The following is a 26550-nucleotide window of genomic DNA, read 5'->3' as shown; positions in this document are numbered from 1 at the left end:
TGTTGTCGACACTGGGTGGGGCGTGGCCGTGGGGCGATCCCACCGCTGGAGGGGAGAGACAAACCGAGGGGTAGGCTGAGGTCGCGTACACAGGGCGTGGTCCCCCCCAAGCCGCCGGGCAAGATGGTCAGCTCCGGAGGCGGGGCCTCCCTCGCAAGGCCGGCGGAAGGAGCTCGCTCCGCGACCGGGGGGTGGAGGGGCGTAGAACTTCTCTGGACGTCGGGCCGCGGAGACTAGGGGCTGCAGAGCGGTGGGTGCTTCCCGAGGGCCTCGGGAGGGCGGCCTGGACCCCTGCGGGCCTGCAAAAGCCGTTCCTCGCCTTGGCCACGCACCTCCCTTTCCTGCCCAGACCGAGACGAGCGGCGGCACCATGTCGGCCTACCCCAAAAGCTACAACCCATTCGACGACGACGCAGAGGATGAGGGCTCCCGGCCGGCCCCGTGGAAGGACGACCATGACCTCCCCGATGGACTCGGCGCGCCCACGGACAGGCAGCAGTACCTGCGGCAGGAGGTGATGCGCAGGGCCGAAGCCACGGCCGCCAGCACCAACAGGTCCCTGTCCCTCATGTACGAGTCCGAGAGGATAGGCGTCGCCTCTTCCGAGGTGAGTCTTTGGCAGGGCTGGGCGGCCCTACCAGTCTGAATTGTCACACGGGGTCAAGAAACGTTCACTTTGCAAAGAGATGTGTATCTTGAGTGCTTGAAAGAGGCAGTTTGCCCCCAGTAATCTTCCATAGTTATTAGCAGAGCTCGGGTTAAGGAAATGGATTTTCTGTTTCTTTTATATAATTTCCTGCCCTTCAGCCATCCCTGAATGGCTGAAGTGACCCATGAGACCCTGAGTGACCCAGAATGGGCGAAGATTGTGCGTGGTGTGTGAAGCGTCAGCAAATGGGACTTGAGTTCTTTCCTGTCACTGACCACTTCTCCACTTCGCCAGTAGAGATGATGAGGTCTGTCTGGACAATTGCTGAGTAAGCCATAATCCAAGTTTGGTCGAGTCTAGGGCCTTGCCTTTACTTCCCAAATCCAGATGAAGATGCCCTAGGTAGTGTATGGTTTGTGACAGTCCATTGCTCAATTCACCTTTGTCAATTCTTCTTTCCACCCATGGAAGATTTCAGGGACCCTAAGTGAGAATGGTTCTTCCTTAGGTTCCACATTTTCTCCTTAGCCTACTAATGAAATGGTTTTGTTGGAGCATTTGGGTTTTTGTTTTGTTTTGTTTGTTTTGTTTTTTTAAGTTCTTAAAAATGTAATAGTAAATCACTGGTATATGAGCTGAGATTAATTTTAAGCATTTGTAGTTGTTGTTTGTTTTTTTTTTCCCATGACCTGAGCCAAAATCAAGAGTCAGTCATTCAACCAATTGAGCCACCCAAGCACCCCATTAAGCACTTGTAGCTTTGAAACTTAGTGCTGGAAGCTAAAATGTTGTCTTCCTCTGTGGGTCTCTGTGACTCTTTTCTCTGGCAAAGTTTATTCTGACCTGATTACTTATAGTGTTGGGCAGTTTGAGGTATGTTGATTAATTTCTCAAATAGTCATCTGGGTCATTTCTCCATTGCCACTTTGTTGGTTGTTTTCCTTCCCTGCTTCTCCCTATTACAGTATCTCTCATTGGCCCATCTTCCTGTCTTTGGTCTTCTTAAGGAAATCTAGGTGTAGTTTTTATATCTCATATCTACTAGATTCCTGTGTTTGAGTTTAAATGGAAAATGTTGACTAAGATTTGGGAAGATTGCCTAAGTCTTAGGGCCCTACTAGAGGAATTACTTAATTGCGGGTCCCAGGTCCAAGGAAGCCAAATAAGAACTGTGTGAAGGGACATCTCTGGAAACGGTGAGAACAAATGAAATAGAAAATCAGAATGATAACAAATCATGGCAAAGGATAAACTTGAATCTGGTATTTAAGGCTACGATTTAGACAGGAGTGAGGAGGGGGAGAAAGAAGAGCAAGAGGGATGTTCCTAGGGCAGAGAGGAGCAATGCAGAGGCACCAGCCCACCACCAAAGCTCCTGGGCTCCAGTAGGGAAGTGATGCACAGGTTGCATTCAAGGAAAGAGCCCAGAGGAGGCAGCCTAGGAGCCTTCATGGTCAGAGGAAAGTCTTTTCTTCAGAGGGAAGGAGAATCACGAACATAATAGAGATGAGTGGTTTCACATGGATCGTGGCGACACCGCCCCCCGCCCCATGCTGCCCCTAAAGGTCCTTCTCTTTGTGTAAAGGGGACTGTGAGAACAGAGGCAGAGTGACACCTCAGGCTTGTGAGGCTTGGACTGAGCCAAGTTGGCATTGCTCTGAGAGGTACATTATGATCATGACTGGGTAGGTGACAGACAGGCACTGTCATCAGTATAGTGACACTGAATTTTTCCAGGATTGAGTCAGTTCTTAATTATCAGAGGCCTTGGGAGGCTGGAATGGTCAGCTCCCCCCTCCCCACCCCACTCTGTACTCTCCAGACTGCCTTTGAATCACTCTTTGATTCCAGTCAGAATGGGAATGGGGCTGGGGCTGGTAAGCTCTTCCTGCCACTGAGTGTACATTGTGGCTCCCAGCCGACCCAAGTCACCTGCTAACCTCCCAACATAGAGCCCCTGTGCTGAGCCATGCCAAAACATGATAGGTTCTTATAGAGGATTAAGAGTTTGCAAATATTAGGTTGGGAAGACATCATCCCAGGTTGGCTGAAGTAGGAAAATTACTGAGTCTGGTCAGCTCTAGAGAAGGAGAGCTATCCTCCTCCTGTGAAACCTGACAAGGTTTGTTTCTCACAAGGAGTCTAGCCACAGGTCATGACCACCAGGGGCCAGAATTAGTCAGAGCAGAGCAGGTTGTACTCAACTGGCCTGGTAGGCACAGTCCAGAACCATAGAGAGACTCGTAGGCCACTCAGCAATTCTTCTGTGTTGCAGGCATGATTTATTTATTCTTTTCTTTATCTATGGTTTAGCTATTATGAAGCAATATCCAGTCACATAGTTTAAAATTTAGAACACACAGAAGACTGAAGTTTCCTCCCACTCCTCTGCCCCCACAGCCACCAGTTACTATCAATTCCTTCAGTGTCCTTGTGGAGGTATTCTATCTATAGAGACATATCTATAGTCCTTTCCATTTATTTATTTATTTATTTATTTATTTATTTATTTATTATTTACTTTGAGAGAGATGTGGGAGGGGCAGAGAGGGAGAGGGAGAGAGAGAGAGAATCCAAGGCAGGCTCCACACTGTCAGCACAGAGCCCGATGTAAGGCTCGAATTCACCAACTGTGAGATCATGACCTGAACCAAAACCAAAAGTCAGATGCTCAACCGAGTAAGCCACCCAGGCACCCCACTTTTTTTTTTTTTTTTTTTTTTTTTTTAATAATTTTGACTTAAGCAGACACATTCTGTATATTTTAGTCTGTGTGTTTCTTAATAGGTTTGGAGGTTATTCCCCAGCTATCTATAATGCACTGCTCTTTTTTGTTTCAAATAGCTGTTTCATATTCTATTGAATGAATGACTTGTATTTATGTAGCCAGTCCCGTAGTGATAGCCATTTTGGTTGTTTGCACCTTTGGGCAAGCCTGTGGAGACATGCCTGCCCGGGGTGTTCCTTGTTCCCTCTGGCAGCTGAGCATGCTCCTGTGTAGTTTTGTGAAACCTGGGATCTCATTTCAGGGGAGTCCAGCAATAAATGTTAGACCAGAGCCTGAAGGCTGGTGCAGTAACATCAATGGAATGGAAGTGGTGTTTGGTAGGCCATCACACAACCATGTAGGCATGGCTGACCACTTGCCTGACTGGCAGACCTTAGTGTTCAACCCCTCCAGAGGTCAAGCATGTGGCTGAAAGCCCCCATCATAAATCACATTGTTAGCATAAACTATTTGGCCTACCCTAAGGACTCAGGTAAATAAAGATACTTTTATCGGGGCAGTCTAAGGGCAGGGAGCCAGGCAAGGCCTTTCTTTAGAACATGCAGGGTGTAGACAGCGCAGGCCTGCTGAGTTAGTCCTTTAGTGTGGGCCCCCAGTCAGCCTGCACACATGCGGTGAGGAGCACCAGCGTCTCCACCTTTGCCCTTGGATTTTCATACAATCTAAGACTAGGTTTGTGTTTTCATATCCACTCTATAGTACTGCAGTAAGACGGGGCCCCACTTTGAGCATGTTCCATGCTCATGTGTCCCCACCAGCACTTGTGTATGTGTGTGTTCCACTGGAAAGGAAGTGACATAATGGAGATGAATTTCAAGTTTCTAGATTCAGCTTACTGATTCCAGATTGATTTCCACCTACTTATCATTCAATACCTGAGTTTATTTTTTTCTTTTTTTAATGTTTATTTATTTTCAAGGTGGGGGAGGGGCAGAGAGAGGGGGACGGAGTAGCCAAAGTGGGCTTTGTGCTGACAGCAGAGAGCCTGGTGTGGGGCTCAATCTCATGAACTGCAAGATCATGACCTGAGCTGAAGTTGGATGCTCAACTGACTGAGCCACCGAGGTGCCCCCTGAGTTGTTGTTTTGTTTTGTTTTGTTTTTTTAAGTTTATTTATTTATTTTGAGAGAGAGGTGAGGGAGGGGCAGAGAGAGAGAATTCCAAGCAGGCTCTGCACTGTCAGCACAGAACCCAATGCAGGGCTCAGTCTCATGAACCATGAGATCGTGATCTGAGCCAAAATGAAGAGTTGGACATTCAACCAACTAAGCTACCCAGCTGCCCCTCGATACCAGAGTTTAATTACAAGTTCAATACAAGGACCTTAGTACTGATATTTTCCCTCAGAACCTCAGGACCTGACCTGGTCAGGAGGACAACTAGACCCAACTGACCTTATGAGATGCATCAGCTGTGAATTGCAGTTGGGATCTAGTGGTCACTGCTGCCCTCTGTGATGCCTGCTGGGTCCTGCCTGGCATTCCTCCTACTCCCTCACCTCATGCTCACGTTTCTCCTCCTCTCTCAGCTCCCCCAGCTGGCCCTGCTGCTCTGGGCTTCCCCCACTGCCCAGAATCTCTTGCCACATCCCAACCCTTTGCCTCCCTAACTTCAACTTTCAGTTTCCCCTTCAATGTCGCTTCATCAGGGAGCCTCCCTAACCACCCACCCCACCTTAAGTCAGGCAAGGAGTCACTGTGAGGGGCCTACCCTGACAGAGCGGCCATCGTGTGTGTGTAGGATAGCTTTCTTTCTGCCTACCCCGAGAGACTGTAAGCTTGCTTTCTCTGGATTCTCAGCACTGCAGTGTCGTCAACCAATGAAAAGTCAAATTGAACTTGACTCTTTGTGCCCTCCACCAAGACTGTAAGCTCTGTCAGGGCAGAGATCTGGGGCTGATTAGTTCACCCCTGAATCCCTAGCACCTGGAACTGTGGCTGGCAGAGAGTAATATCTGTTGGTGGATATCTTGCAGGACCCCTGTCTGTGTGTGTTTTCTATCAGCAAGGATTGTGTGACGTGTTCACACCCTCACAGCTGGGACGTAACCCATCTGGCAAGAAGTTGCCTCATATAGGACAGAGTATGCCCTCACAGGGTCTTCAGCTATCTTTTGCTTCCTCTTGCTGTATCAGGAATCCCTGTTTGACAAGAGCCACAAACCAAAGGGGAAATTGAGACATCCCCTGTCTGTGTGCTGTCCCTCAGCATAGTACCATTGGCCCAACCAGATCTTTTCTCTGACCATTTTCTTTTTCTAGTTTAACTTTAGAAAACTCCTTTTGGTTGGGAATGCAAACTGGTGCAGCCACTCTGGAAAAACAGTACGGAAGTTCCTCAAAAAATTAAAAATAGAACTACCCTACGATCCAGCAATTGCACTACTAGGTATTTATTCAAGGGATACAGGTGTGCTGTTTCAAAGGGGCACACTCACCCCAATGTTTATAGCAGTGCTGCTGACAATAGCCAAAATATGGAAAGAGCCCAACTGTCCATCGATGGATGAATGGTTAAAGAAGATGTGGTATATATATACAATGGAGTATTACTCAGCAATCAAAAAGAATGAAATCTTGCCATTTGCAACTACATGGATGGAACTGGAGAATATTATGCTAAGCGAAATTAGTCAGAGAAAGACAAGTATCATATGACTTCACTCATATGAGGAATTTAAGATACAAAACAGATGAACATAAGGGAAGGGAAACAAAAATAATATAAAAACAGGGAGGATGACAAAACATAAGAGACTCTTAAATACAGAAAACAAACTGAGGGTTGCTGGAGGGGTTCTGGGAAGAGGAATGGGTTAAATGGGTAAGGGACATTAAGGAAGACACTTGTTGGGATGAGCACTGGGTATTTTGCATAGGGGATGAATCATTGGAATCTACTTCTGAAATCATTGTTGCACTATATGCTAACCAACTTGGATATAAATTTAAAAATAAATTAATAAAAAAAAGAAAACTCCTATTGGAGCTCAGGGCTGGGGAGGAGGGTGGATCGCCTGTAATGCTGACATCTGAGCTTTGCATGCATACCCTTTACACTGAGTCCATTCTCTTAAGCTCCGCCCCCTCCCCCCATAGCCACCCTTGTCTCTCGATGACCTCCATTCTCAAAGGCAGCAATGATGATAGGACATGGCCCCCCTTTTAGGGGATAGGAGGATGTCTGGAGACTGGAGTGTTTGAGGCCTGCCTTCATAATGGCTGGTGCGGGGTCTACCTAGCTCATCCTTTCTGTCCTGGCATTCCTGATATTGCTCTGCCAAGCCCTTCTTTCTCTTTAGTTAGAACTAGGTCATAAGCACTTGGAGCCTGCTCCTTTCCTCGGCCTCAGGAGGAGTTTAGCAGAAGTTCCTCCTCTCCTGGCCTCCTGATCAGGAGATCACCTTTGGTGAACACCAGCTTCCAGTTCACAGACACTTCCAGAGACCAGAATAGCTCTCACTTCACTGGCCTTCCAGCCTCACAGCAAGACAGGCCACCTCATGGATTTCTCTTCACTTCGATCATAACATCTAAGTAAGACATTTGGTTTCCTTACCAAGTCAGCACAGTGGCACAGACTCGGAGTTTTTGAGAGACTGTGTCAGTTGTGAACAGAAGAAAATAAGGTCTCACTGTGAACTGGGGAAGATTTTGTCAGCTATTGGTCACTGCTGCCACTCTCCAAATTGAGGTCGGGAGGCTGAGGCGAGAGGGCAAGTGGTTGGTGAGATGAGCCACCACAAGAGTCCTCACTGTCAGGGAGGCCAAGGACCTGCCTCCTAGTACAACAGAGTCCTGACCAGCACTCCCACCCCCAGTTGCCAGGCCACCTCCTGGCACATGCTTTATCTTCTGCAGTGGGAAAAATAGGCTAGTGGGACTGGACTATAAGCAATACATCAATTCAAAAAACCTGTGAATGCTGGAGAAAACCATTTCGATCCTAATTTACATCTCTGCCTTATTCCAGAAAAGACTTACCTTAGAATGGACAGAAGTTGGGGCACCTGGGTGGTAGTCAAGTATCTGATACTTGGTTTTGGCTCAGGTCAGGATCTCACATGAATTTGAGCCCCACATTGGACTCTGTGCTGATGGCTCAGAGCCTGCTTGGGATTCTCTCTCTCCTTCTCTCTGCCCCCCTGCTCACTCTCTCCCCCCCCCCCTCACTCTCCCCCCCCCCCCCCTCCGCTCACTCTCTCCCTCTCTCAAGGTAAATAAAAAAATAAAAAGAACGGACAGAAGCTAACAATATTGAAGTGTTGGAAGGAGAGACTCTAGATAAATTAGCTGCTCTGGGGGTTTTTTGTTTTTTGTTGTTTTTTATTCTTTCTAAAAATGAGCCCTCATAAGATTTGACCACAGTCCAGAAAAGAGTTTTCCTTTTGCTTAAAAAAAAAAATCTGATGGTTTCTTCAGACATGTTTCATGAGCTGGTGAAAAATAAATGTTCAAAGCTGTAAAGCTTAGAAGTTATAAGTTTATTTCCAACAAGAGTTCAGTTCCAACTGCCTAAAGCTTAGAAGTTATATGTTTATTTCCAACAGGAGTTCAGTTCCCACTGCCTGCATGGCTCAGTCGGTTAAGCGTCCAACTTTGGCTCAGTTCATGATCTCATGGTTCATGGGTTTGAGCCCTGCATTGGGTTCTGTGCTGACAGCTGAGAGCCTGCAGCCTGCTTTGGATTCTGTGTCTCCCTCTCTCTCTGCCCCTCTCCCACTCCCCACTCTGTCTATCAAAAATGAATAAATGTTAAAAAAAAAATTTGCTCAGGACTCTGTTTTTAGGTATTAAGAGAGAAATCTCTTAGGATTACCTGCCATAGCTAATATAACTGCTGAACCACAGCAGATGCAGGGTTAAAAGAGGGCAGGGGCTGCCTCAGGAAGTAAAACAGGGGAAGTTTGAGAGTCTTCTGGCTGGAAAGGCAGATCACAGAGAAAACATGGCTGGAATGGCCTGAAATAGAGGCCAAAGCAAGTTTGGCACAAAGAAAGGAAGGTGTTAGTGTTGCTGAGGTGGTGAGTTCACATCCACCACCAGAATCATATCAGCTCTTGAGGAATATGGTCCAGGCTCTCCCTGTGGCCACAGAGTGTCATTCACTTATCCATTTGGCAGTCCTGCAGCAAGCTGCTGCTCTGGGTGAGACATTGGGGACCTAGTGAAAAAGTGGGTCCCTGTCTCATGGAGCTTGCATGCTGTAAAGAAAACTAAGGTAGGTTGAGGGTGTAGAGAGGTGGGTTGAGGATAGAAGTTCTACTTTAAAATTTTTTTTTTTTAATGTTTTTATTTATTTTTGAAGGACAGAGAGACAGAGCATGAGCAGGGGAGGAGCAGAGAGAGAAGGAGACACAGAATCCAAAGCAGGCCCCAGGCTCTAAGCTGTCAGCACAGAGCCCAATGCAGGGCTCGAACCCACAAACTGTGAGATCATGACCTAAGCCGAAGCCAGACGCTCAACCGACTGAGCCACCCAGGCGCCCCTAGAAGTTCTACTTTAGAGAAGATGTTCAGGGAAACTTCTCTGAGGAATGGCCTCTGAGCAGAGACCTGAATTAAATGAATAGAGCCATACCAGTATCTGGATGAAGACCATTACAGGGAAAGAAAGTAGCATGTAAAAGGCCTTGGGACAGAGTCACATTTGTTTCAAGTTTTGAAGCTGAAACTATGGATGAGTTGGAATCAGATAATAACAGGGCCCAGAAAGGACCCAGAACCTAGCCTGTGAAATAATTTTAAGACATGGCCAGGGCCAGGTGACTCCAGTGTCCCAGTAGATATCCCATATGTGAAAAGGGGGAGTATAAGAGCCATAGGCCAATGGCAGGGCCAGGTCAAAGCCTGTAAAGTTACAGGGTTATGGGGGCCAGGAAAGGGGGAGGGCTAGAAAGTGTGCTACCCATCCAGGCCCTGCACTCTGGCCCCTGCCGGCACCCTTCATCCATCTTAACGTGGTCCTGTGAGCCAGCATTATATGGGCAGGAGGGAAAAAGAACTCAGGAGCAAATATGAAAGAAAGCAGGTAGTGGCAGGACAGGGAAGGGCAGAAAAAGGAATGTGTTGTCGGAAAGGATAACGTGCTCTTCTCAGATGACCGCGTCTGTGCCTATATATGCTCACTGAGGGTTTGTGACAAACCTGCTGTGTATGGTCCTCTGCAGAGAGGAGAAAATTACAAAATGGTATAATATAATGCCATCACCTCTTGTTTTCCCCAGGAGCTCGTCCGTCAGCGAGGCGTCTTAGAACGCACAGAGAAGATGGTGGACAAGATGGATCAAGATTTGAAGACCAGCCAGAAGCACATTAACAGCATTAAGAGCATGTTTGGGGGGCTTGTCAATTACTTCAAATCCAAACCAACAGAGACACCACCAGAGCAGAATGGACCCCTCACCCCCCAGGCCAGTAGCAGGTGAGTGGATCTTTAGCCATCCCGATATGAAGCAGCTGAAAGTGGGGTTTAGTGCAAATAGTCAAGATTTCCAAGCCACTTCTAGCGCCTTAAAGGGATCCAAGGTCTTTGTAAGTTGCCAATTGTGAGGGATTTGTCTTCACACGTTTTGAATTTTTTTAAGTTTATTTCTTTTTGAGAGAGAAAGAGCACAAGCAGGGGAGGAGCAGCGAGAGAAGAAGACACAGAATCTGAAGCAGGCTCCAGGCTCTGAGCTGTGAGCACAGATCCCAAAGCAGGGCTCAAACTCATGGACTGTGAGAACATGACCCAAGCCGAAGTTGGCTGCTTAACCAACTGAGCCACTCAGGTGCCCCTTTCTTCACACATTTTGAAACAAACATTTCTCTAGGGCTTCTGATTATGTTCATTTGATTGACATCCAGTCTGCATAAATTGGGTCTCCAATAAAATTAAATTTCTGCTCCAGTAATTATAAGTTGAAAGAATGTTCACCTCAAAAAGCTTAATCAGTATAAGTGTGATTCATTTCACAGAATTTTTTAAATTCTTTATAAAGTCTTTTTTTTTTTTTTTAAGTAGGCTCCATACCTATCATGGGGCTTGAACTCAGTATCCTGAGATCAAGAGCCACATGTCTACCGACTCAGCCAGGCACTCCAGAATTTTTTTTTGTTTTAAGATTTTATTTTTAAGTAATCTCTATCCCCAACATGGGGCTTGAACTCAAAACCCCGAGATCAAGAGTCACATGCTCTTTCGACTAAGCCAGCCAGGTGTACCTTAAAAAGTCTTTAGAGGCGCCTGGGTGGCTCAGTTGGTTAAGCATCTGACTCGATTTCAGCTCAGGTCATGATCTCACAGATTGTGAGATCAAACCCCACATTGGGCTCGGTGCTGACAATACAGTGCCTGCTTAGGATTTTGTCTCTCCCTCTGCCCCTCTCTGTCTCTCTCTCTCAAAATAAAAAAAGTCTTTATATTTAACATTTCCATACCTAATTCAGTCTGGCCATTAATTTTTGTTTTATTTTATTTTATTTTATTTCATTTTATTTTATTTTTTAATGTTTATTTTAAGAGACCGAGTGCGAGCAGGGGAGGGGCAGGGAGAGAGAGAGAGACACAGACAGACAGACAGACAGACACAGGATCTGAAGCAGGCTCCAGGCTCTAGGCTATCAGTGCAGAGCCCAATGCAGGGCTTGAACTCATGAACAGTGAGATCATGACCTGAGCCAAACTTGGTGCTTGACTGACTGTGCCACCCGGGCACCCCACCATTAATTTTTATTTTAAAATTAGAAATTATTTTTCTCAAAATTTTCAGTTAGAGGTATAATAAATCATACATAAGATTTTGGCAGGTATTTAAATATCACACGTATGAAGTTGAGAGTCAAGTTTCTATTGACATAGATTACTACTGTTCATTTCTCAGACCATTGTATCTACTTTTTATTATAGAACAATATAGTCATTATAGAAAAATCTGTACCTTACCTGCTATAGCATGAAACCCCAAAACTTTGTTTTTCCCTTTTTCAGTGTTTTCATAGTGGCAATGACAGTGTTCATTTGGTTGTGTACCCTATTTCCATTTAACCCAGAGAAACGTTTGATGTAACATTAATATACAGGTTTCATAGCCATGTCTCTCTGTTTATCTTTCAAATCTGAAATACAGGAGCGCCTGGGTGGCTCAGTCAGTTGAGTGTCCTACTCTTGATTTCAGCTCAGGTCATGATCCCAGGGTCACGGGATCGAGCCCCATGTCAGGGTCAGTACTGAACGTGGAGCCTACTTAAGATTCTCTCTCCCTCTGCCCCCTTCTCAGCTCTGGCACTCTCTCTAAAATAAAAAAAAAATTTTTAAATCTGGAATACAGAGCGATTTTTTTTTTTTTTTTTTTTTTTTAATTTATTTTTGGGACAGAGAGAGACAGAGCATGAATGGGGGAGGGGCAGAGAGAGAGGGAGACACAGAATCGGAAACAGGCTCCAGGCTCCGAGCCATCAGCCCAGAGCCTGACGCGGGGCTCGAACTCACGGACCGCGAGATCGTGACCTGGCTGAAGTCGGACGCCCAACCGACTGCGCCACCCAGGCGCCCCCAGAGCGATTTTTTAAGATAAGTTTTTTTTAAGTTTATTTGTTTTGAGAGAGAGAGAAGGAGAGTGCAAGCAGGGGAGAAGCAGAGAGAGAGGCAGAGAGAATCCCAAGCAGTCTCCACACTGTCAGCGCAGAGCCCAGTGCAGGGCTTGAACTTAATGAACCGCGAGATCATTACCTGAGCCGAAGTCAAGAGTTGTCCAACTCTTACTTAAGAGTAAGTTGGATGGCTTAGCTGGTTAAGCATCTGACTTAGGCTCAGATCATGATCTGGCAATTCATGAGTTCAAACCCCACGTCAGGCTCTGCACTGACCGTGGGGAACCTACTTAGGATTCTCTCTCTCTCTGTCTCTCTCTCTCTGTTTCTCTGTCTCTCTCTGTCTCTCTCCCTCCCTCCCCCTCTTCCTCCATCCCTCCTCCTCCCCCACTTGCACTGTCTCTCAAAATAATAAACTTTAAAAAAAAAATGCATACTTGCGGCACCTAGGTGACTCAGTCAGTTTAGTGTCTGACTTCAGCTCAGGTCATGATCTCGAGGTTTGTGAGTTCGATCCCCACATCTGACTCTGCTGTCAGCTCAGAGCCTGCTTTGGATAATTTGTCTCCCTCTCTCTCTGTCCCTCCCCTGCTCATTCTCTCCTTCTCTCTCCCTCTCTCAAAAATAAAATGTTTTAAAAAACGTATACCTGATGTACAGTACAATACACACATCTTAAGTGTGTTTACACTTCCACTAAACAGGTCACTGTTTACCTGTATGTATATCTATGTAACCACCACCCAGATTAGGACATAGGGTATGGTAGAGAAGAAATTAGGAAACTATTTCCAGCTCACAGTAGCGCTGGGGAGAAACAAATGCGGGTGAAGGAATAGGTGTGGGGGTTGTAGCAGAAAGACCAGGCAGGCGAGTTGTTGGGACTTATGGAGAAGGTGATTGGTGGGGGCCCCAGAGGCTGTTTCCTGTGGATACACTAGCCAAGGTCATGAGGGTTTGTTTGTGGTTCAGTTATAATCCCCACCCATCCCCAATTTTCCAGGTTGACCGTAATTTCAAATCTCTGTCACTTTTTTTCCACCAACTGGCATAGTTTCTGGCGTTTTTTTATTTTTTTATTTTTAATTTTTTTTTAATGGGGTTTTTTTTGGTTTTGGTTTGGTTTGGTTTGGTTTGCAGTACACAAATCAGAACGATGTTTTGTGCCCTCATTTTTGAGTTTCTGTGTTACGTAGGAAGTTTAAATGTCTGTTTGCTTTGGACTAAGACCTCTGTACCTCACATGAGCTCAGCAGCAGAGCCAGCCCTGGGAGAAGTGGGAAGCTGACAGGTTTGTGATTGGTGCTTTCCTGTGTTCCACATGCCACTTCCCAAAGGCTTCTTAGGGCTTGTGCCCCACTCCCCCATCCACCCACCCGGCCCTAGTCACGCCATAAGAGCCTTTAAAGTCCTGGGGCTCCTAAGACAACTTAACTTTTGCGGGGAGCGTCTTGAAAACTGGAGGCCTTCCTGACAGAGATGTCCCAGTAGTGAAGCAGCCAGAGTTACTTCAGGGAGGTGAGCCTCTGAGTGCCTGATGTCACCTGCCACATCTGGCCTTCTGTCCAGAGATCAGCCCTAGTCAACTGTTGCGTTCTTGCCATTCTTTAGTAAATGCAGGAAAGGAAATCTCTTAAATGAAGCAACTGACTCTAGTTCACCTGCTCCCCAAATGTGCATTGAAGGTATCCATGCAGCTTTGTTGGAGAGGCTGATCCAGTGGCCTTACACGGGTTCCTTCCTTCATGGGTGCCAAGCACTCATGCTTTGCAGGCCAGTGCCTGTCCTAGAAGACAAAGCTGCAGGAGAGAGGTCAGTCTATTGGAAGGTGCAGAGGAGGCAGGTGATCAGTGATGCAGCGGAGGCCCACAGGAGGGGGACTTGGCCCTGGGAACTGAGGCACCAACCTTTTACATGGACTCAGGATTGCACGGGAGCCTGCCAGTTAAAGGAGGGGAAAGTGGCAGACACATGACAGTCTAAGCACAAGAGAAGCTGGGATGAGGGAAGATATTGGCTGTTTCTAGAGCGGGAGCCCAGCAGGCTCTTGACATTGAAGCCTGGGCTGCAAAGGTGTCCGTGAGCTCCTACACCCCTAACTTTGCAAAAATCACTATAATGTGTAATTGTTTCTATAAAATAAGTTGAATCTGTGATTCTGTCAAAAAACCCCTATTCCATAAATGCAGGGATATTCTCATATGAAAGCTTTCAAAAGAACTTTCTTCCCTTCAGACTTCTGTCAAGTCACTTGTTTTCCTGTGTATATCCTTATCACCCAAACCCTTTGGTTTCTAAGTTGTATTTGTTTTTCGTTAAGCCATTTTTGTTCTTGCTGATAAAGCTTCATAAGCTACTGCTTCCCATTTCCATTTAAAGCTTCTGGGGAGGTCCGGTCAGATCATAGATTTAACCACTCCCTAAATGTAAAACTCTAGCTTATTTAAGACTTGGTTTCTAACCAAGAGCCACCACTCTTTTTAGACTTCTTTCTTCTCTTCCTTACCATTTCTGTCACTATCCCTAGAATTGGCTTTTGTGCGAGGAGCCATTTTTCACAAAGAAGCCAAGTTTTGATCATTTAAGTGTTACTACCATGTATATATGAGTACATAGGAAAGAAGTCAGCTTTGCGGTATATAGGCTGGCAGTAGCCAGGTGGGCTCAGCTGCAAACACCTCCCACTTGCACTGGCCTGGCCATACATGGGGCTCACAGTTGTGGTCATAGAAACCAGCTGTGTGTTCTAGACCTCCAGTCACTGCTTCTGAGTAATGAAATCCTCAGATTTCAGGAGGCTCTGCTCTGTTCTGTACATTGCTGAAGCACTGGGCACCTACAGAGCCTTTAGCCCGATGAGGTCCAGGCTTGCTCTGGTGGGGAGCCATTAAAGACTTTCACCAGAGAGGTTCATGCAGGCTATGTCAGAAAGATGCCTGGCATCTTTGGATAAGGATTGGAAAGGTGGGAGGCTCATCCATATAAGGATAAAGAGACAAGCCGGAAGGAGGGGCCAGATTTGGGGGATCTCTAGGGGATCGAGAAGATGTTTATATGGCTTGCTGGGAGTGGAGCTGTACAGAGAAAGGGCCTACGTGGAGAATGGTTGGTTCCCAGCACGGCTGATGAAGTGGCCAGGCTGCCGGTCAGCAGGGTAGAGAAGAGCAGACTATGCAGGAGGCTCAGGTTTAGGGGAGGGAGAGTCCCTGTCATGCCTGCAGGGTTTCAGCAGGGTGTCAGGCACAGTGTGAGGATCTCCAACATACCGAGAGAAGTCCCTATCTGTAGCAGGAGTCGGTAGACTGAGCTTTGCGGGCCAGGAAGCAAAATCAAAGATATTTTGTAGGGATTTATATAACAAAAAAAATTTTTTTAGTGACAGAATTCAAAAAATGAAAATAATAATTGAGTACGATTCTTTGTAACAGATCTAATGGGGAGAATGAAATTATTGATGGAGGTTCAAAGTTAGTGTTCTCTGTCGTATAATCCATTGCCAGTGGTCATCTATAAAGGCTGCTCTCTGCCAGTGGCTGTACAAAAACAGGTGGTGGGCCAGATTTGGCCCATGGGTCACGGTTTGCTGACCCCTGGTCGGAAGATATCCATTTGGTCTTTTCGTGTGCTTCTCTTCCCCCTGGTCCTGGGATTCTCATTTTCCTGAGTGAGGGCCACCTAACCAGATGCCGTTCTTCTAAAGCAGGTGTCTCAGAAGCTCGCTGTGCTGCTGGCAGGACTGCCAGGAGCTGCTGATGAATATCCCTGCTTTGGTCAGAGGTGACATTTGCTTTTTGCCCACAGGCATTGCTTGAAAAGACTAACTACACTGTCATAGGTATTTTCTCTAAGTTTTCTCTTTTCTTGACTTTTATCCAAAGATTGAAAGAAGCCATAAGTACCAGTAAGGAACAGGAGGCACAGTACCAGGCCAGCCACCCAAACCTCAGGAAGCTGAATGATTCAGGTCAGTGGGGACCTGTGCTTGGCCACACTTGGATTCTGTGGGGAGACCTCTGGATTTAGTGTTGGTCCTGGTGGATTGGGGGCAGCAGAAATCCCAGCTGCTGTCATGGGTAAAGGTTGTTAGGGACCCAGTGCCACTCCCAGGGGGCTGGAAGTGTATGTTAAGGCATGGCTCATCCCTCACTCTGTGGAGGGTGAAATAAGGAAGTAGGGGCCTGTGTCCCTTGAAAATGAGCCTGCCCACCATTAGTTCCTACCCTGTGTAGCTCCAAGCTCTTCCAGCACAGAAAAGAAAACTGTAGGAAAGCCCCTGTGGTAAGGGGAATAGCCCCCCAAAGATGCCCATGTCCCAGTCTCCACACCCAATGAATATATCTGGTTATATGACAAAAAAGGAATTACAGTTGCTAATCAGCTGATCTTGAGACAGGAAATTATTCCTGAGTTAACTGGCTGGGCCCAGTGTAATCACAAAGGCCCTTTATAAGTGGAAAGGGAGGCAGAGGAGAGACTGTCAAAAACTGGAAGATGCTTGGCTACTAGCTCAGAAAATGCAGGGAGGGACCAGCTGCTAATGATGCAGGTAACCTCTAGAAGCTGGAAAAGGCTAGGAATCACATTTTCCCCAAGAGCTTCCAGGAGGAGCACAAATCTGTTGACACCTCAGTTATAGCCCAGTGTGACCCATTACTGGACTTCTGACTCCCAGAACTGAAGGATAAGTCTGTGGTAGTTGTTGCTCAACACAGGGAGACTCGTGTAGCTTCTAAGCCCAAGTGGGTGGAGAAGCAGCAGCATGAACAGGTGTGCAAGGTCGATTGTATTTGATGTCCTAGTGCCTTGTTATCACATGATAGTCCCAGAAACATAATACCCCTTATCTGGAAAGGAATTTAGGCCTCCTGGGAGTCCCTGTGGACCCTTAGAAGTCCAGGCACATTGGAGCATGCTAGAAACCAGATGCTTCCTGTGCTGCCTTCAAGGAAAGCAGGGCTCATGGTGGACACTCCGGAACCCACTACTCTTGGTTGACACAGCTAAGAAGAAGCCTGATGAAAGCAGAGCTTGGGGGTCAGGAAAGATGGACATCAACACAGTTCAGTGTGGAAAGGCAAAAGCCATGGGAGACATGAGAGAAAAAAAAAACTAAAATGTGTAAGGCCCATGGAAAGTCCAAGCTTAATATACCCTGAAGAAGTAGAAAAGGAACCCTGCACCCAAAAGATACAATTTTAAGGCATTAAAGGGAGTTTTAATTTGTATTGTGTGTAGTAACCTAAGAGTCAAAAAGAAAAAAAGGATACCATGCATATCCGTAGATTGTGCTAGAGGAAATACACTAAGTCTAGAAAGAGAAGTTTCCCCAGAAGATATAAACTGGGATAATAGGGCTTTTCTGTGTGCATTCAGAAACTGCAGTTCAAGGAAGATTTGGGGCAAATGTGCATTATTGACATTTCTTTTTGCTTGTTTTATTTGAAGTGAAAAGACAGCGTAGAAATACATTTCAGGAAGAGAAGTCATCCACAATCCCATTTCTACAACATAGCTATTTTGATTTTTTTAATTAAAGTTTTTTTTTTTAAGTTTTTATTTATTTATTTATTTTGATAGAGAAAGGGTGTGTGCACAAGCAGGGAAGGGCTAGAGAGAGGGGGTTATGGAGGATCTGAAGTGGGCTCTGTGCATACAGCAGAGAGCCCGATGTGGGGCTCGAACTCATGAACCATGAGATCATGACCTGAGCTGTGAAGGCTGACACTTAACCGACTGAACCACCCAGGCACCCCGCTATTTTGAGTTTTAAACCTCGTCGTGTAGACCTTGTTCACAACCCCAAGTAGTTTTGCATTGTTGTAGTTCTACTGATGTCTCATTACTTGTATGAGTCTCTGTTCCTTTCCCCGGCTCGTGTCCAGGGTCTGTCTAACCAGGTAACTGTAGGTTGAGGGTCTTTGATCTCCAAAAGGGCTGCCCCCCGCCAGGCTCCTCTCCCTGCCCCACAAGCCTGCCCAGTGCTCCTCCCTCATGCACTTTATCCATCCCCACACTCACCTCTTTGGGTGACCTCATCCCTTCCGCCTGTTTTCCAGATTAAGATTAATTTTGTGGGGCTCCTGGGTGGCGCAGTCAGTTATGCATCCGATTCTTGATCTCGGCTCAAGTCATCATCTCACAGTTCATGAGTTCAAGCCCCACATTGTGTTTTACGTGGATGGCGCGGAATCTACTTGGGATTCTGTCTCTCTGCCCCTCCCCCACTTGTTCTCGCATGCTCTCTCGCTCTCTCAAATAATCTTAAAAAAAAAAAAGATTAATTTTGTGAAGCAGTATTTCAAGACATGTTAGTTAACCATTCTCCTGGTGTTTCTTTCCAAACTCAGACTCCATCCCTGGAGGGGCTGGTCCTGCTGCGAGTACTGAGGCTTACCCAAAGAACCCACACCTTCGAGCCTATCACCAGAAGATAGACAGTAATCTAGGTAAGACCGGAAGGCTAGCTACACCAGCCTCCTCAGGTCACTTATTAAGAACACTTGTCTTCCAGACAGCTTGTGCTGGGCCCAGCCAGTACACCAGTAACCACCAGTTTCTCAGGACCAAAATGTGGTGTCTGCCACTTCTTCCCTACATGTCAAATCCAATATGAGATGTGAGTCATAACTATCTCCTCTCTCTCTCTCTCTCTCTCTCTCTCTCTCTCTCTCTCTCCCCCTCCCTCCCTCCCTCCCTCCCTCCCTCTCCCTCTCCCTCTCCCTCTCCCTCTCCCTCTCTCCCTCCCCCTCACACTCTCTTCTCTCTCTCTCTCTCTCTCTCTCTCTCTCTCTCTCTTTCTGGAGTCAGTCTACTTCTGTCCATCCTTACCTCTCATCTGGGCTATGACAGCCACAGGGACTAGGAGTCCCTGGGAGGCCACACAGTGCAGCATTGAGAATACCCCATCACCATCATCTCCCCTGTGCACCAGGCGCAGGAACAGAACCTGTCTCTGAGGATTGGGGAGAGGGTTAGATGAGCAATACCATAAATCCCATAGGGAACTGCCTGGTCTGTAAGAGTTGGCCACTCATGTGGCCACTGCAGCAGACACTGGCCACACAGCCAGGCTCCTTGAATTCTGTGTCCTTTGCCCAGCCTCTTGCCCCATCTGCCTCTCCACCCCTCCTGCCCTTGTCACTTGTGGCTCCAAGTGCCTTCCTGCCTCTGCCTGGAGTGTCCTTCTTCCCCGCTGTTTGCAGGCCAGCTCCTTCTCATGCTGTGGGCCTGGCTTTAATGTGCTGTGCCTTGTCTTAGTTCTGTATCTGCTGGCTCGTCTGGTGTCTTCCCAACCACACTGTAAATTCCATGGAACACAGGACTATTTCTATATTGTCATCACTTTACCCTGGCCTAGTAGGCAAGCACTTGATGATTCATTTTTGAATGAAGGGAGAGAAGCCAGTTACTTAAAGTTCAAGTGGAGGAGTGTGTGTGGGCAGTAGGAGCAGGCGTGTGAGCGGTTCCATGAGTTCATTCTACGTGGTGTCTCAGATGTGCTGCCCCTCTAACCTTCACCCCCTGAACAGGAACCTCCCCCATGGCTACCTGGGTCTCCATCAGTCTCCCACCCCTGTTGGGAGATGACAAAGTGGGTGAGATCCAAAGTAAAATCTCCCCCTACCTTAAAGGTATCGAGTAGGACACAAAACTGAGACCCCTGGTGATGCACATTGGGCATCTGTGCCTAGGCTTCCTCTTCCTCTCCCCCCACCCGCCCCACCACAGGAGGGACACTGAGGGCCCCTTCCGTTATTTACTCAGAGCAGTGCCCATTCCAGAGCCCTGAGCAAATAGCATTACAGCATGTTAGACAAATCCATATACTTCCTTGTCAACATTTAGCCTTTGTTTCTGAGTATTTAGATTCGTTGTAGAAAATTATGAAGTTAGAGAAAAAAAAAATTATGAAGTTAGGTAAATGCCATGAGGAAATAAACACTTAGAAGCCTATTGTCCAGCGGTAGCCACTGATTTGGTATCATCTACTTTGGATGTACATGTGTACACATGTGTGTATTCAACGTCACAGTACTGGGGGTTATTTAGTATTACATCCTGCCTTTTTTGTTTACGTGTTGAACCCTAAAATTTTTTTCTTGAAATTTTTTTGACAAGCCCCACTTCACCAGTCCCATCCCCTCCTTTTGGACGCTTAGGTTATTTCCATTCTTCTCTACTGTATATGATCCTTTTGGGAGCAAATCATTATAATCCTATAAGTAAATCTTTGGCTGCATTTGTAGCTGGATTGCTAGAATGGAATTACACAGGGAAAAGAAGTCTCCTCCTGAGCATTAAAAGAAATCTTCATGGAAATAAGATGTCAATTGTAGAAAATAGACATAAGCAGGAACAATAAAAGAACTACTTCGCCCACCCACAGCTCACAGTTTCCCTCGGTGTGAATGTCAGCACTAAACCTGCCCGCCGGTAGCAGGGGAGAGGGCCCATCTCCACACTACACACCCAGGCAGGCTTCCATCCCAAACTCCACCTGCCCTTTGCCTTCAGAGCCTAGGAAAGCCCTAGGCAGCCAGCTCTTTATTGGGTCCTCTGGACTCTGCCCTCCAGAGCCAAAGGCCTCAGCCAGAAGGTGCATCTGCTGGGATGTGACCACTCCAGAGCCACACAAAGGGACTTGAAGCCCTCAGTCTTCCACATTGAAGGTTTCCCCACCCAAATGGTGTCACTGGTGCCAACTGAAGAGAGGAGGAGGAGGGAGACCTTTGGAAGGGTACACAGTTTAGGGAGTGAGGCAGGAAGAAGGGGTAAGTACAGCCCATCCCTGGAGGCTAAGGGGGTACGATTGGCATGATCTTTGTAATCTGGGCAGGCATGTGTGGCATGCCGAGAAGGGCTAGGGTGGCACTCAGGAGCCATTGGGCCCACTGACACAGGCTGTGCCTGGCTGCCCTTCACAGGTTTGCTCCTTCCTTCCTACCACACCCCCTGGCCCCTGCCTTTATCTCAGGGACTAGTGCAAGTTCCCTTCTGGCAGCAGCTCCCTTGTTGGGTGGCTTTACTTTATCACATACCTTTTTTTTTTTAATCTCGGTATACTTATTGCTTGTCCTTTGCTGTCCCAACAACCAGCAAACTCCCTGACGCTTGGGGTGACCTCATAGGTTTCACTCTCCATGGAATACAAGATCAAAGGTTTCAATAAATTCAAGAAGCATAGAGTTAAGGACAATTTTAAAAACAAATTTGATTCTGCTTAGATTTGTGGTGCTAGGGCCAAGTATTTGCGTAACCTGACTTTTCTTTGTTTAATGTTTTATCTTTAATTCAGCCGTAAGAAGGCTTATGAAGCACCTCTTCTTCTCTCTTCCCTCTAGTTCTTTCTTGGCCTGCTGTTGCTAGTAAAAGGACAGAGGGCAGCTCTGGGCATGCCCCCCATTTCCACTCTGTGCATTGCACACATACGTACATACACACACGCGCACACATATACACACACAGCCATGAATCCCGGGAAGAGGCCATACTACCTAAGTCCACTCTGGCAGAATATTGAAGTCAAGACTCACCTCTGCAGTTGGCTCAGCCCCATCAGGGGACCCCACAGTGCCTCCAGCATCTCCCTTCAGTTCGCATTGATCCTAGTTCACCTTTATGTCACCTCTGCCCAATACTCCCTTCATATACTGTTAAGTCCAACCACGGCTTTACAGATGTTATCCATCTTAAAAACAGATGTGGTAGTGATTTTTTACAATTATTTGAAACAAAGGGAAAATATTCATCACAGGACAGCATATGGAAGGAAATAGAATGAGTTCATAAGGAACCTGACACCAGAGTGGCTAGTTGTGGCAGAGCCACTCCCTGGGGACCTGCCTCTCAAAGGAGATTCCCCTCAGCTATGATCTGAGTCCTGGGAAGGCCAGAGCACAGATTAGGAAAGGGGTCAGAATTTGAACTCAGACCCAGTGGGACTGACCTGGGTTTCTCCCCATACTGCACTTGCCCTGCTTAGAAGTGGGACGTTGACCCCTTGTGTTTGGACTTGAACTTCAGCAGTAGTGATGTAACCTATTGCTAGTGCTGAACCTTTGCCAAAACTTGTGTGCTTCATAGTCCCCTTGGGTCTTGCCCCAGTTGGCATATCTGAAGGGACCTTCAGCTCTTTGTTCCTTTTGACATGGGGACCCTGGACTGCAGGGATCTCTGCAGAGATCCCTCTGCTTGTGCAGAGTCCACTGTCTTCTTTCTGGCCGCAGAGTAAGCGAAGGAAATGGTGCCAGCCAGATTCAGGTTATGTCATACCCACAGGACATATACAGCATCGATGTGTTTGTGGATCTGAGCAGTGGTAGCTGAGAATGAACTAATGTGGGAAAATGTGAATTTTCGTAACAGAGGTGACAGGACCTCACAGCATTCAGGTGCAGTGGAAACATTTGCACTTCATGGGTTTTTTGGGAGAGTACCCCAGGTGGCAAGGCAGGGATAACACCCCTATTTCTCCTGCCACCTGCAGAGTGGAAGGGGCGGTGGGATACAGCCTTCTCTGAGGGGATCCTAGGACAGGAGCAACCCGGGTGCAGGGGCTCCCTTTGGACAGGGGCTTCCCAGGTCCATCTCTCAGATGTGTTTCAAAACAGGAATCCTCATACCTGCTAATCCAGAACTGTGCTTTGATCGAGCTTTAGAGAGCTGGAGATGGAAGGAAGGAAAGCTGGCAATGTTGAGTTTACCCACCAACATGGGGCTTTTGCTCCTGAAGAACAAGCCAGTGGGTCTGGCTATTAGTTACCTACATACTTCTCACAGATACTCATCATGGGGTCTGGGAAGGGAATGTGTTTTCCAGACCCCTCTGTACTTCTCTTTTCCTTGGGTACTAACTGATCTTGCAATGTGCTGCAACCTACTAGAACATTCAGAGGCAGCTGAAACATTCAGAGGCAGCATTTTTTTAAAGCACAAAAAGATAAACAGCATTGTACAAACAGTGGTTATCTTAGGCTGACACCTGGGGGAGGAGTGGCTTCAACATTAAGCGCAAATTGCTTTATATGGAGTAAGCAGGTTTTCTTTTTACTTGCATGTGTTTTGGAAAATGTAACCAAAGCCCTAGAGTTTTATCTATCTTATGAGAAGGAGGACTCTGTAAGTGTAAGTATTGCTGAGCACCTGCCATGGACCACACAGCAGCCGCAATGCTGTGACTTTGCTCAGCCCCGTGTCCTTTCCCTCTCCCACAGATGAGCTGTCCATGGGACTAGGCCGGCTGAAGGACATAGCCCTGGGGATGCAGACGGAAATTGAGGAGCAAGATGACATTCTTGACCGCCTCACAACCAAAGTGGACAAATTAGATGTCAATATAAAAAGCACAGAAAGAAAAGTTAGGCAACTTTAAAGACAGAGAAGGAGTTCCACTCCATTGTGACGAAAAGAGCCGAAAGATCTTTTAAACTCCCCAAAATTTCATTTATGTTGTTTTAGTATGTAATGTACCATGTGTTTGCAAATGTTATAATTATAGAGTGGGTCCTAGGAGATGTTGTTAGGAGAAGTGTCTGTCCCACTTTTTTTAGAGCCATCATCTCTTGATTCTCTGAACTGAATGCTCAGAGCTGTAGTCTGAGCACAGTAGCATGGCCCTGAGTACCTTGGGCCTTTGGTTACCATGCCAGAATGAGAACAAAAAAGTTGCATTTCTCAATTTAACAAGCATATGGAAAGATGTGGGCAGAATTTCAGTCTTGGAACCACCAACCTCTGTTCCTGTTTGCTGTATTTCTCATTTCTTGGCCTTACAGTGAGTCAGAGCACTGAGAGACTGTGTAAGCCAGTTGTTTGTGGGGGATGGTCCTTCCCACACCTTGGCTTACCATTCACGATCCTCCCACTCCCACACACACACACTGAGCACATTGCGATTCTCTCAACACACCCTCTCACCACCCCCCGGAAAGGATCAGTGTTAGGTTCACATTGTGATCCTCTCAACACCCTAAAAGAATTAGTGTTCAGAAATGGAAAGTATCAGCATTTGCTGTTTGGTTGACAAATGTCACCTTTCCCTCCTGGCCTCCATCCTTGGCATGCCTTTTAATAGGAGGTGTTCAGATCCTCCTGCTCTCTGTGATGCCTGGAAATATGCAGGGAATCGGTTCAGCCCTGCTTCCCTGTGCACTCTCACTTCTAAGTCGCTGTCTGAGGTTAGGGACAGATGCAGCACTGCCTCAAGTCTATCCAGCTAGCCGATTGGGGGCCCTCTACAGTTTGTGGGAATGGAGCATCATACAGACCATGCCTCCACTGTGTGCTCCTCCCCTCTGGGAGCATCTTGACCCAGCCTTGGGGATGGCAGTGTTTATTCAGTGCCTGGGGTCCCCTGACCTGCCTAAGATTCCTATCCATTCTTCTTCTTGCAAGATGACTTGACTCATCACTTGGTTCTTTGCCACCCAGTTTGAGGACTGATACTCCACATACGATGCTGACTTGCATAGAATGACTAAGCTTTAAAAAAAAAAAAGCCCAGACATTATCATTTTAAGTGGCCCAGCTTGTTCTACACAAAGACATTAATCTGATTACAGAAATAAATTTTAATTAATGCTTTTAAGTGATTCTTTTTTTTGTAAAGTGACATTAATTAAAATTGACTTCTGTAATTAGATTACTGTCTCGGTGTTGGTGTCTCCAACAGAATAATTGAAGCTATAAGACCCTTGTCTTTTTAAAAAGCAAATTAATTAAACTTTTAAAAGATGGTGAAAGGGGCTGATTTTAATAAGATCAGTTAGGTCAGAAACTTTATAATAGTGTGCTTCACCTTGACACATGGCACTGTCTGTGTGACCGTCACCAGTTTGGTTCTGGAGCCTATAAACAAAGTCCCTTAAAGCAAAGGAAATCTCTGAAGTGCTACAGCAAAGTATTTATGTAGCAGTTCATTTGTAGAAGTTCCATCCCTGCATGATATTCCTAAAAACACAGCTTCCATTGGCAGATAGAACTTTGTCATGTTCCAGCCACCTCATGGAGTCTGAGCAACATCATTATGAATATCTCAGCACATGAGAACACAGAGGTGGTCAAATTAGATGTTTATCAGATGAGCTGATCACTCTCTTGATCAGTGGTAAAGGAAAAATTTTAAACATATACCTAGCCCAGATAAAATGAGTTCAGAGAACTTTCAGCAAAAAGGCTGCTGACAAGCATGAGGCCAGAATGCAGAGCAGCCTGTGTGTATATTTCCACTCCTAATTGTTTCCGATTTTTTTCTAACACCTTCCATGTATGTCATCATAGATGTTTCTGTTCATCAGGCAGAGACTCATGGAGATTAGTCATTATACCTCAGGCCTAAACTTAATTTTTCAAATAAATACATGTAAAGGCCACAAACATTCTCTTCCACAGTCTTACATTTGTATGATGAGATTAGTGATTTCAGTGACCTGAGGCGAAGTGGCACCGAATATTTTGCCCCTTCCCTGTCTTTTGTTAGATAATTGAAGCCAGTTGCCCCCCCCCCCACTCTTTCTTTACCCACCCCCAAGCATATGAAAGGAAAGCACCGTCACTTTTCTAGAAATTGTCTTCTGACACATTAGACGTATATTTAATCCACTCTTGTTTAGACCCTTTTATTCTAAGGCCCTGGCCAAGGGACTCTCCAAGCTAGATGCTGGCCACCAGCTTCTTTCTGCTGGGTCTTCACTCCTGCTCACATGCCCATGAAGGACCAGTTGCCGATTCTACTTTATTAAGCAATGTTGTTTGCATTTTCAGAGAACAAAGGGAAACATGGAGCCTCCAGAATCTTTGCACATGATGATTATGATCAAAAAGAACATTCTACCCTCTAGACTAGACGACATACCTATCTCATGGAGGCACTCCAAGGTGCCCAGGCTGGAGTTGGCTGTGGGTGAGCTTTGTTACCACAGACAAGAGCAGTGAACTCACCCTTCTTACCAGGTAGGGTCTATAGGACAGGTTCTTACTTCCACAGTCAAGCTGGAAACAAACTGTGCCTTCAAAAAAGTGGCTTTTCTAACTTTAGGTTGGTTATATGTTAAGTGTGCTACTAACTTAAAAATAAGTGCATTCTCTTCAGAGGAAACAGTTTCTAACATCTAGTGATCTGTAACAACACCAGTGGAGCTGCCTTGTCTTTTCTGTATTCTGTAGGAAAGGAGACCTGAATTTAACTCAGGTGGCAAGAAGAAAATTCATAAGTGCATTTTTATTTCTCTTTCTCTAACTTCTGTTTGTGAATATGTCATTTTAAGGGTACACTACACCAATTTAGTAAAAAAAAAAACGCTTACATTTTTGCCTCTATAGGCCTTTTCTCAGAATTTGTAAAGTTACCACTGTTGTTAGCATCTTCAGCTCTGATGATGAAATGTCTTGTATAGAGAATGATAAGCCAGTCATTCAAAGTGCTTGGGGGGCGGAGGGGAGGCTCTTTGTTCAGAGTCTATCAGAACAGCCCCTAAGCTCCATGCCTTCGACTCAACAAATGACCATATTCTGGAAAATAAAATGTGAAGTTTTTAAAATCA

The 26550-nt window shown here is 46.2% G+C and overlaps 1 protein-coding gene across 1 annotated transcript; it reads left to right on the top strand.

The window, feature by feature from the left end:
* The first annotated feature begins 86 nt into the window (after positions 1–86).
* On the top strand, positions 87–26550 carry SNAP29 (synaptosome associated protein 29). Its single transcript, XM_060613074.3, has 5 exons — positions 87–607; positions 9664–9860; positions 15889–15974; positions 18358–18456; positions 23224–26550. The coding sequence occupies exons 1-5, from the start codon at positions 371–373 to the stop codon at positions 23379–23381; spliced, it is 777 nt and encodes a 258-aa protein (XP_060469057.1). The 5' UTR covers positions 87–370; the 3' UTR covers positions 23382–26550.

Source organism: Panthera onca, chromosome D3, assembly GCF_046562875.1.
Source record: "Panthera onca isolate mPanOnc1 chromosome D3, mPanOnc1 haplotype 2, whole genome shotgun sequence".
NCBI lineage: Eukaryota > Metazoa > Chordata > Mammalia > Carnivora > Felidae > Panthera > Panthera onca.
The sequence above is the reverse complement of the archived record's forward strand: the minus strand, read 5'-3'. Positions and strand labels throughout refer to the sequence as shown.

Excerpts from the sequence above, each read along its gene's own strand:
- SNAP29 (XM_060613074.3), top strand. The coding sequence starts at position 371 with ATGTCGGCCTACCCCAAAAGCTACAACCCATTCGACGACGACGCAGAG. Across the intron at positions 608-9,663 it reads TAGGCGTCGCCTCTTCCGAG|GAGCTCGTCCGTCAGCGAGG; the intron begins GTGAGTCTTTGG and ends TGTTTTCCCCAG. Across the intron at positions 18,457-23,223 it reads GAAGATAGACAGTAATCTAG|ATGAGCTGTCCATGGGACTA; the intron begins GTAAGACCGGAA and ends CCTCTCCCACAG.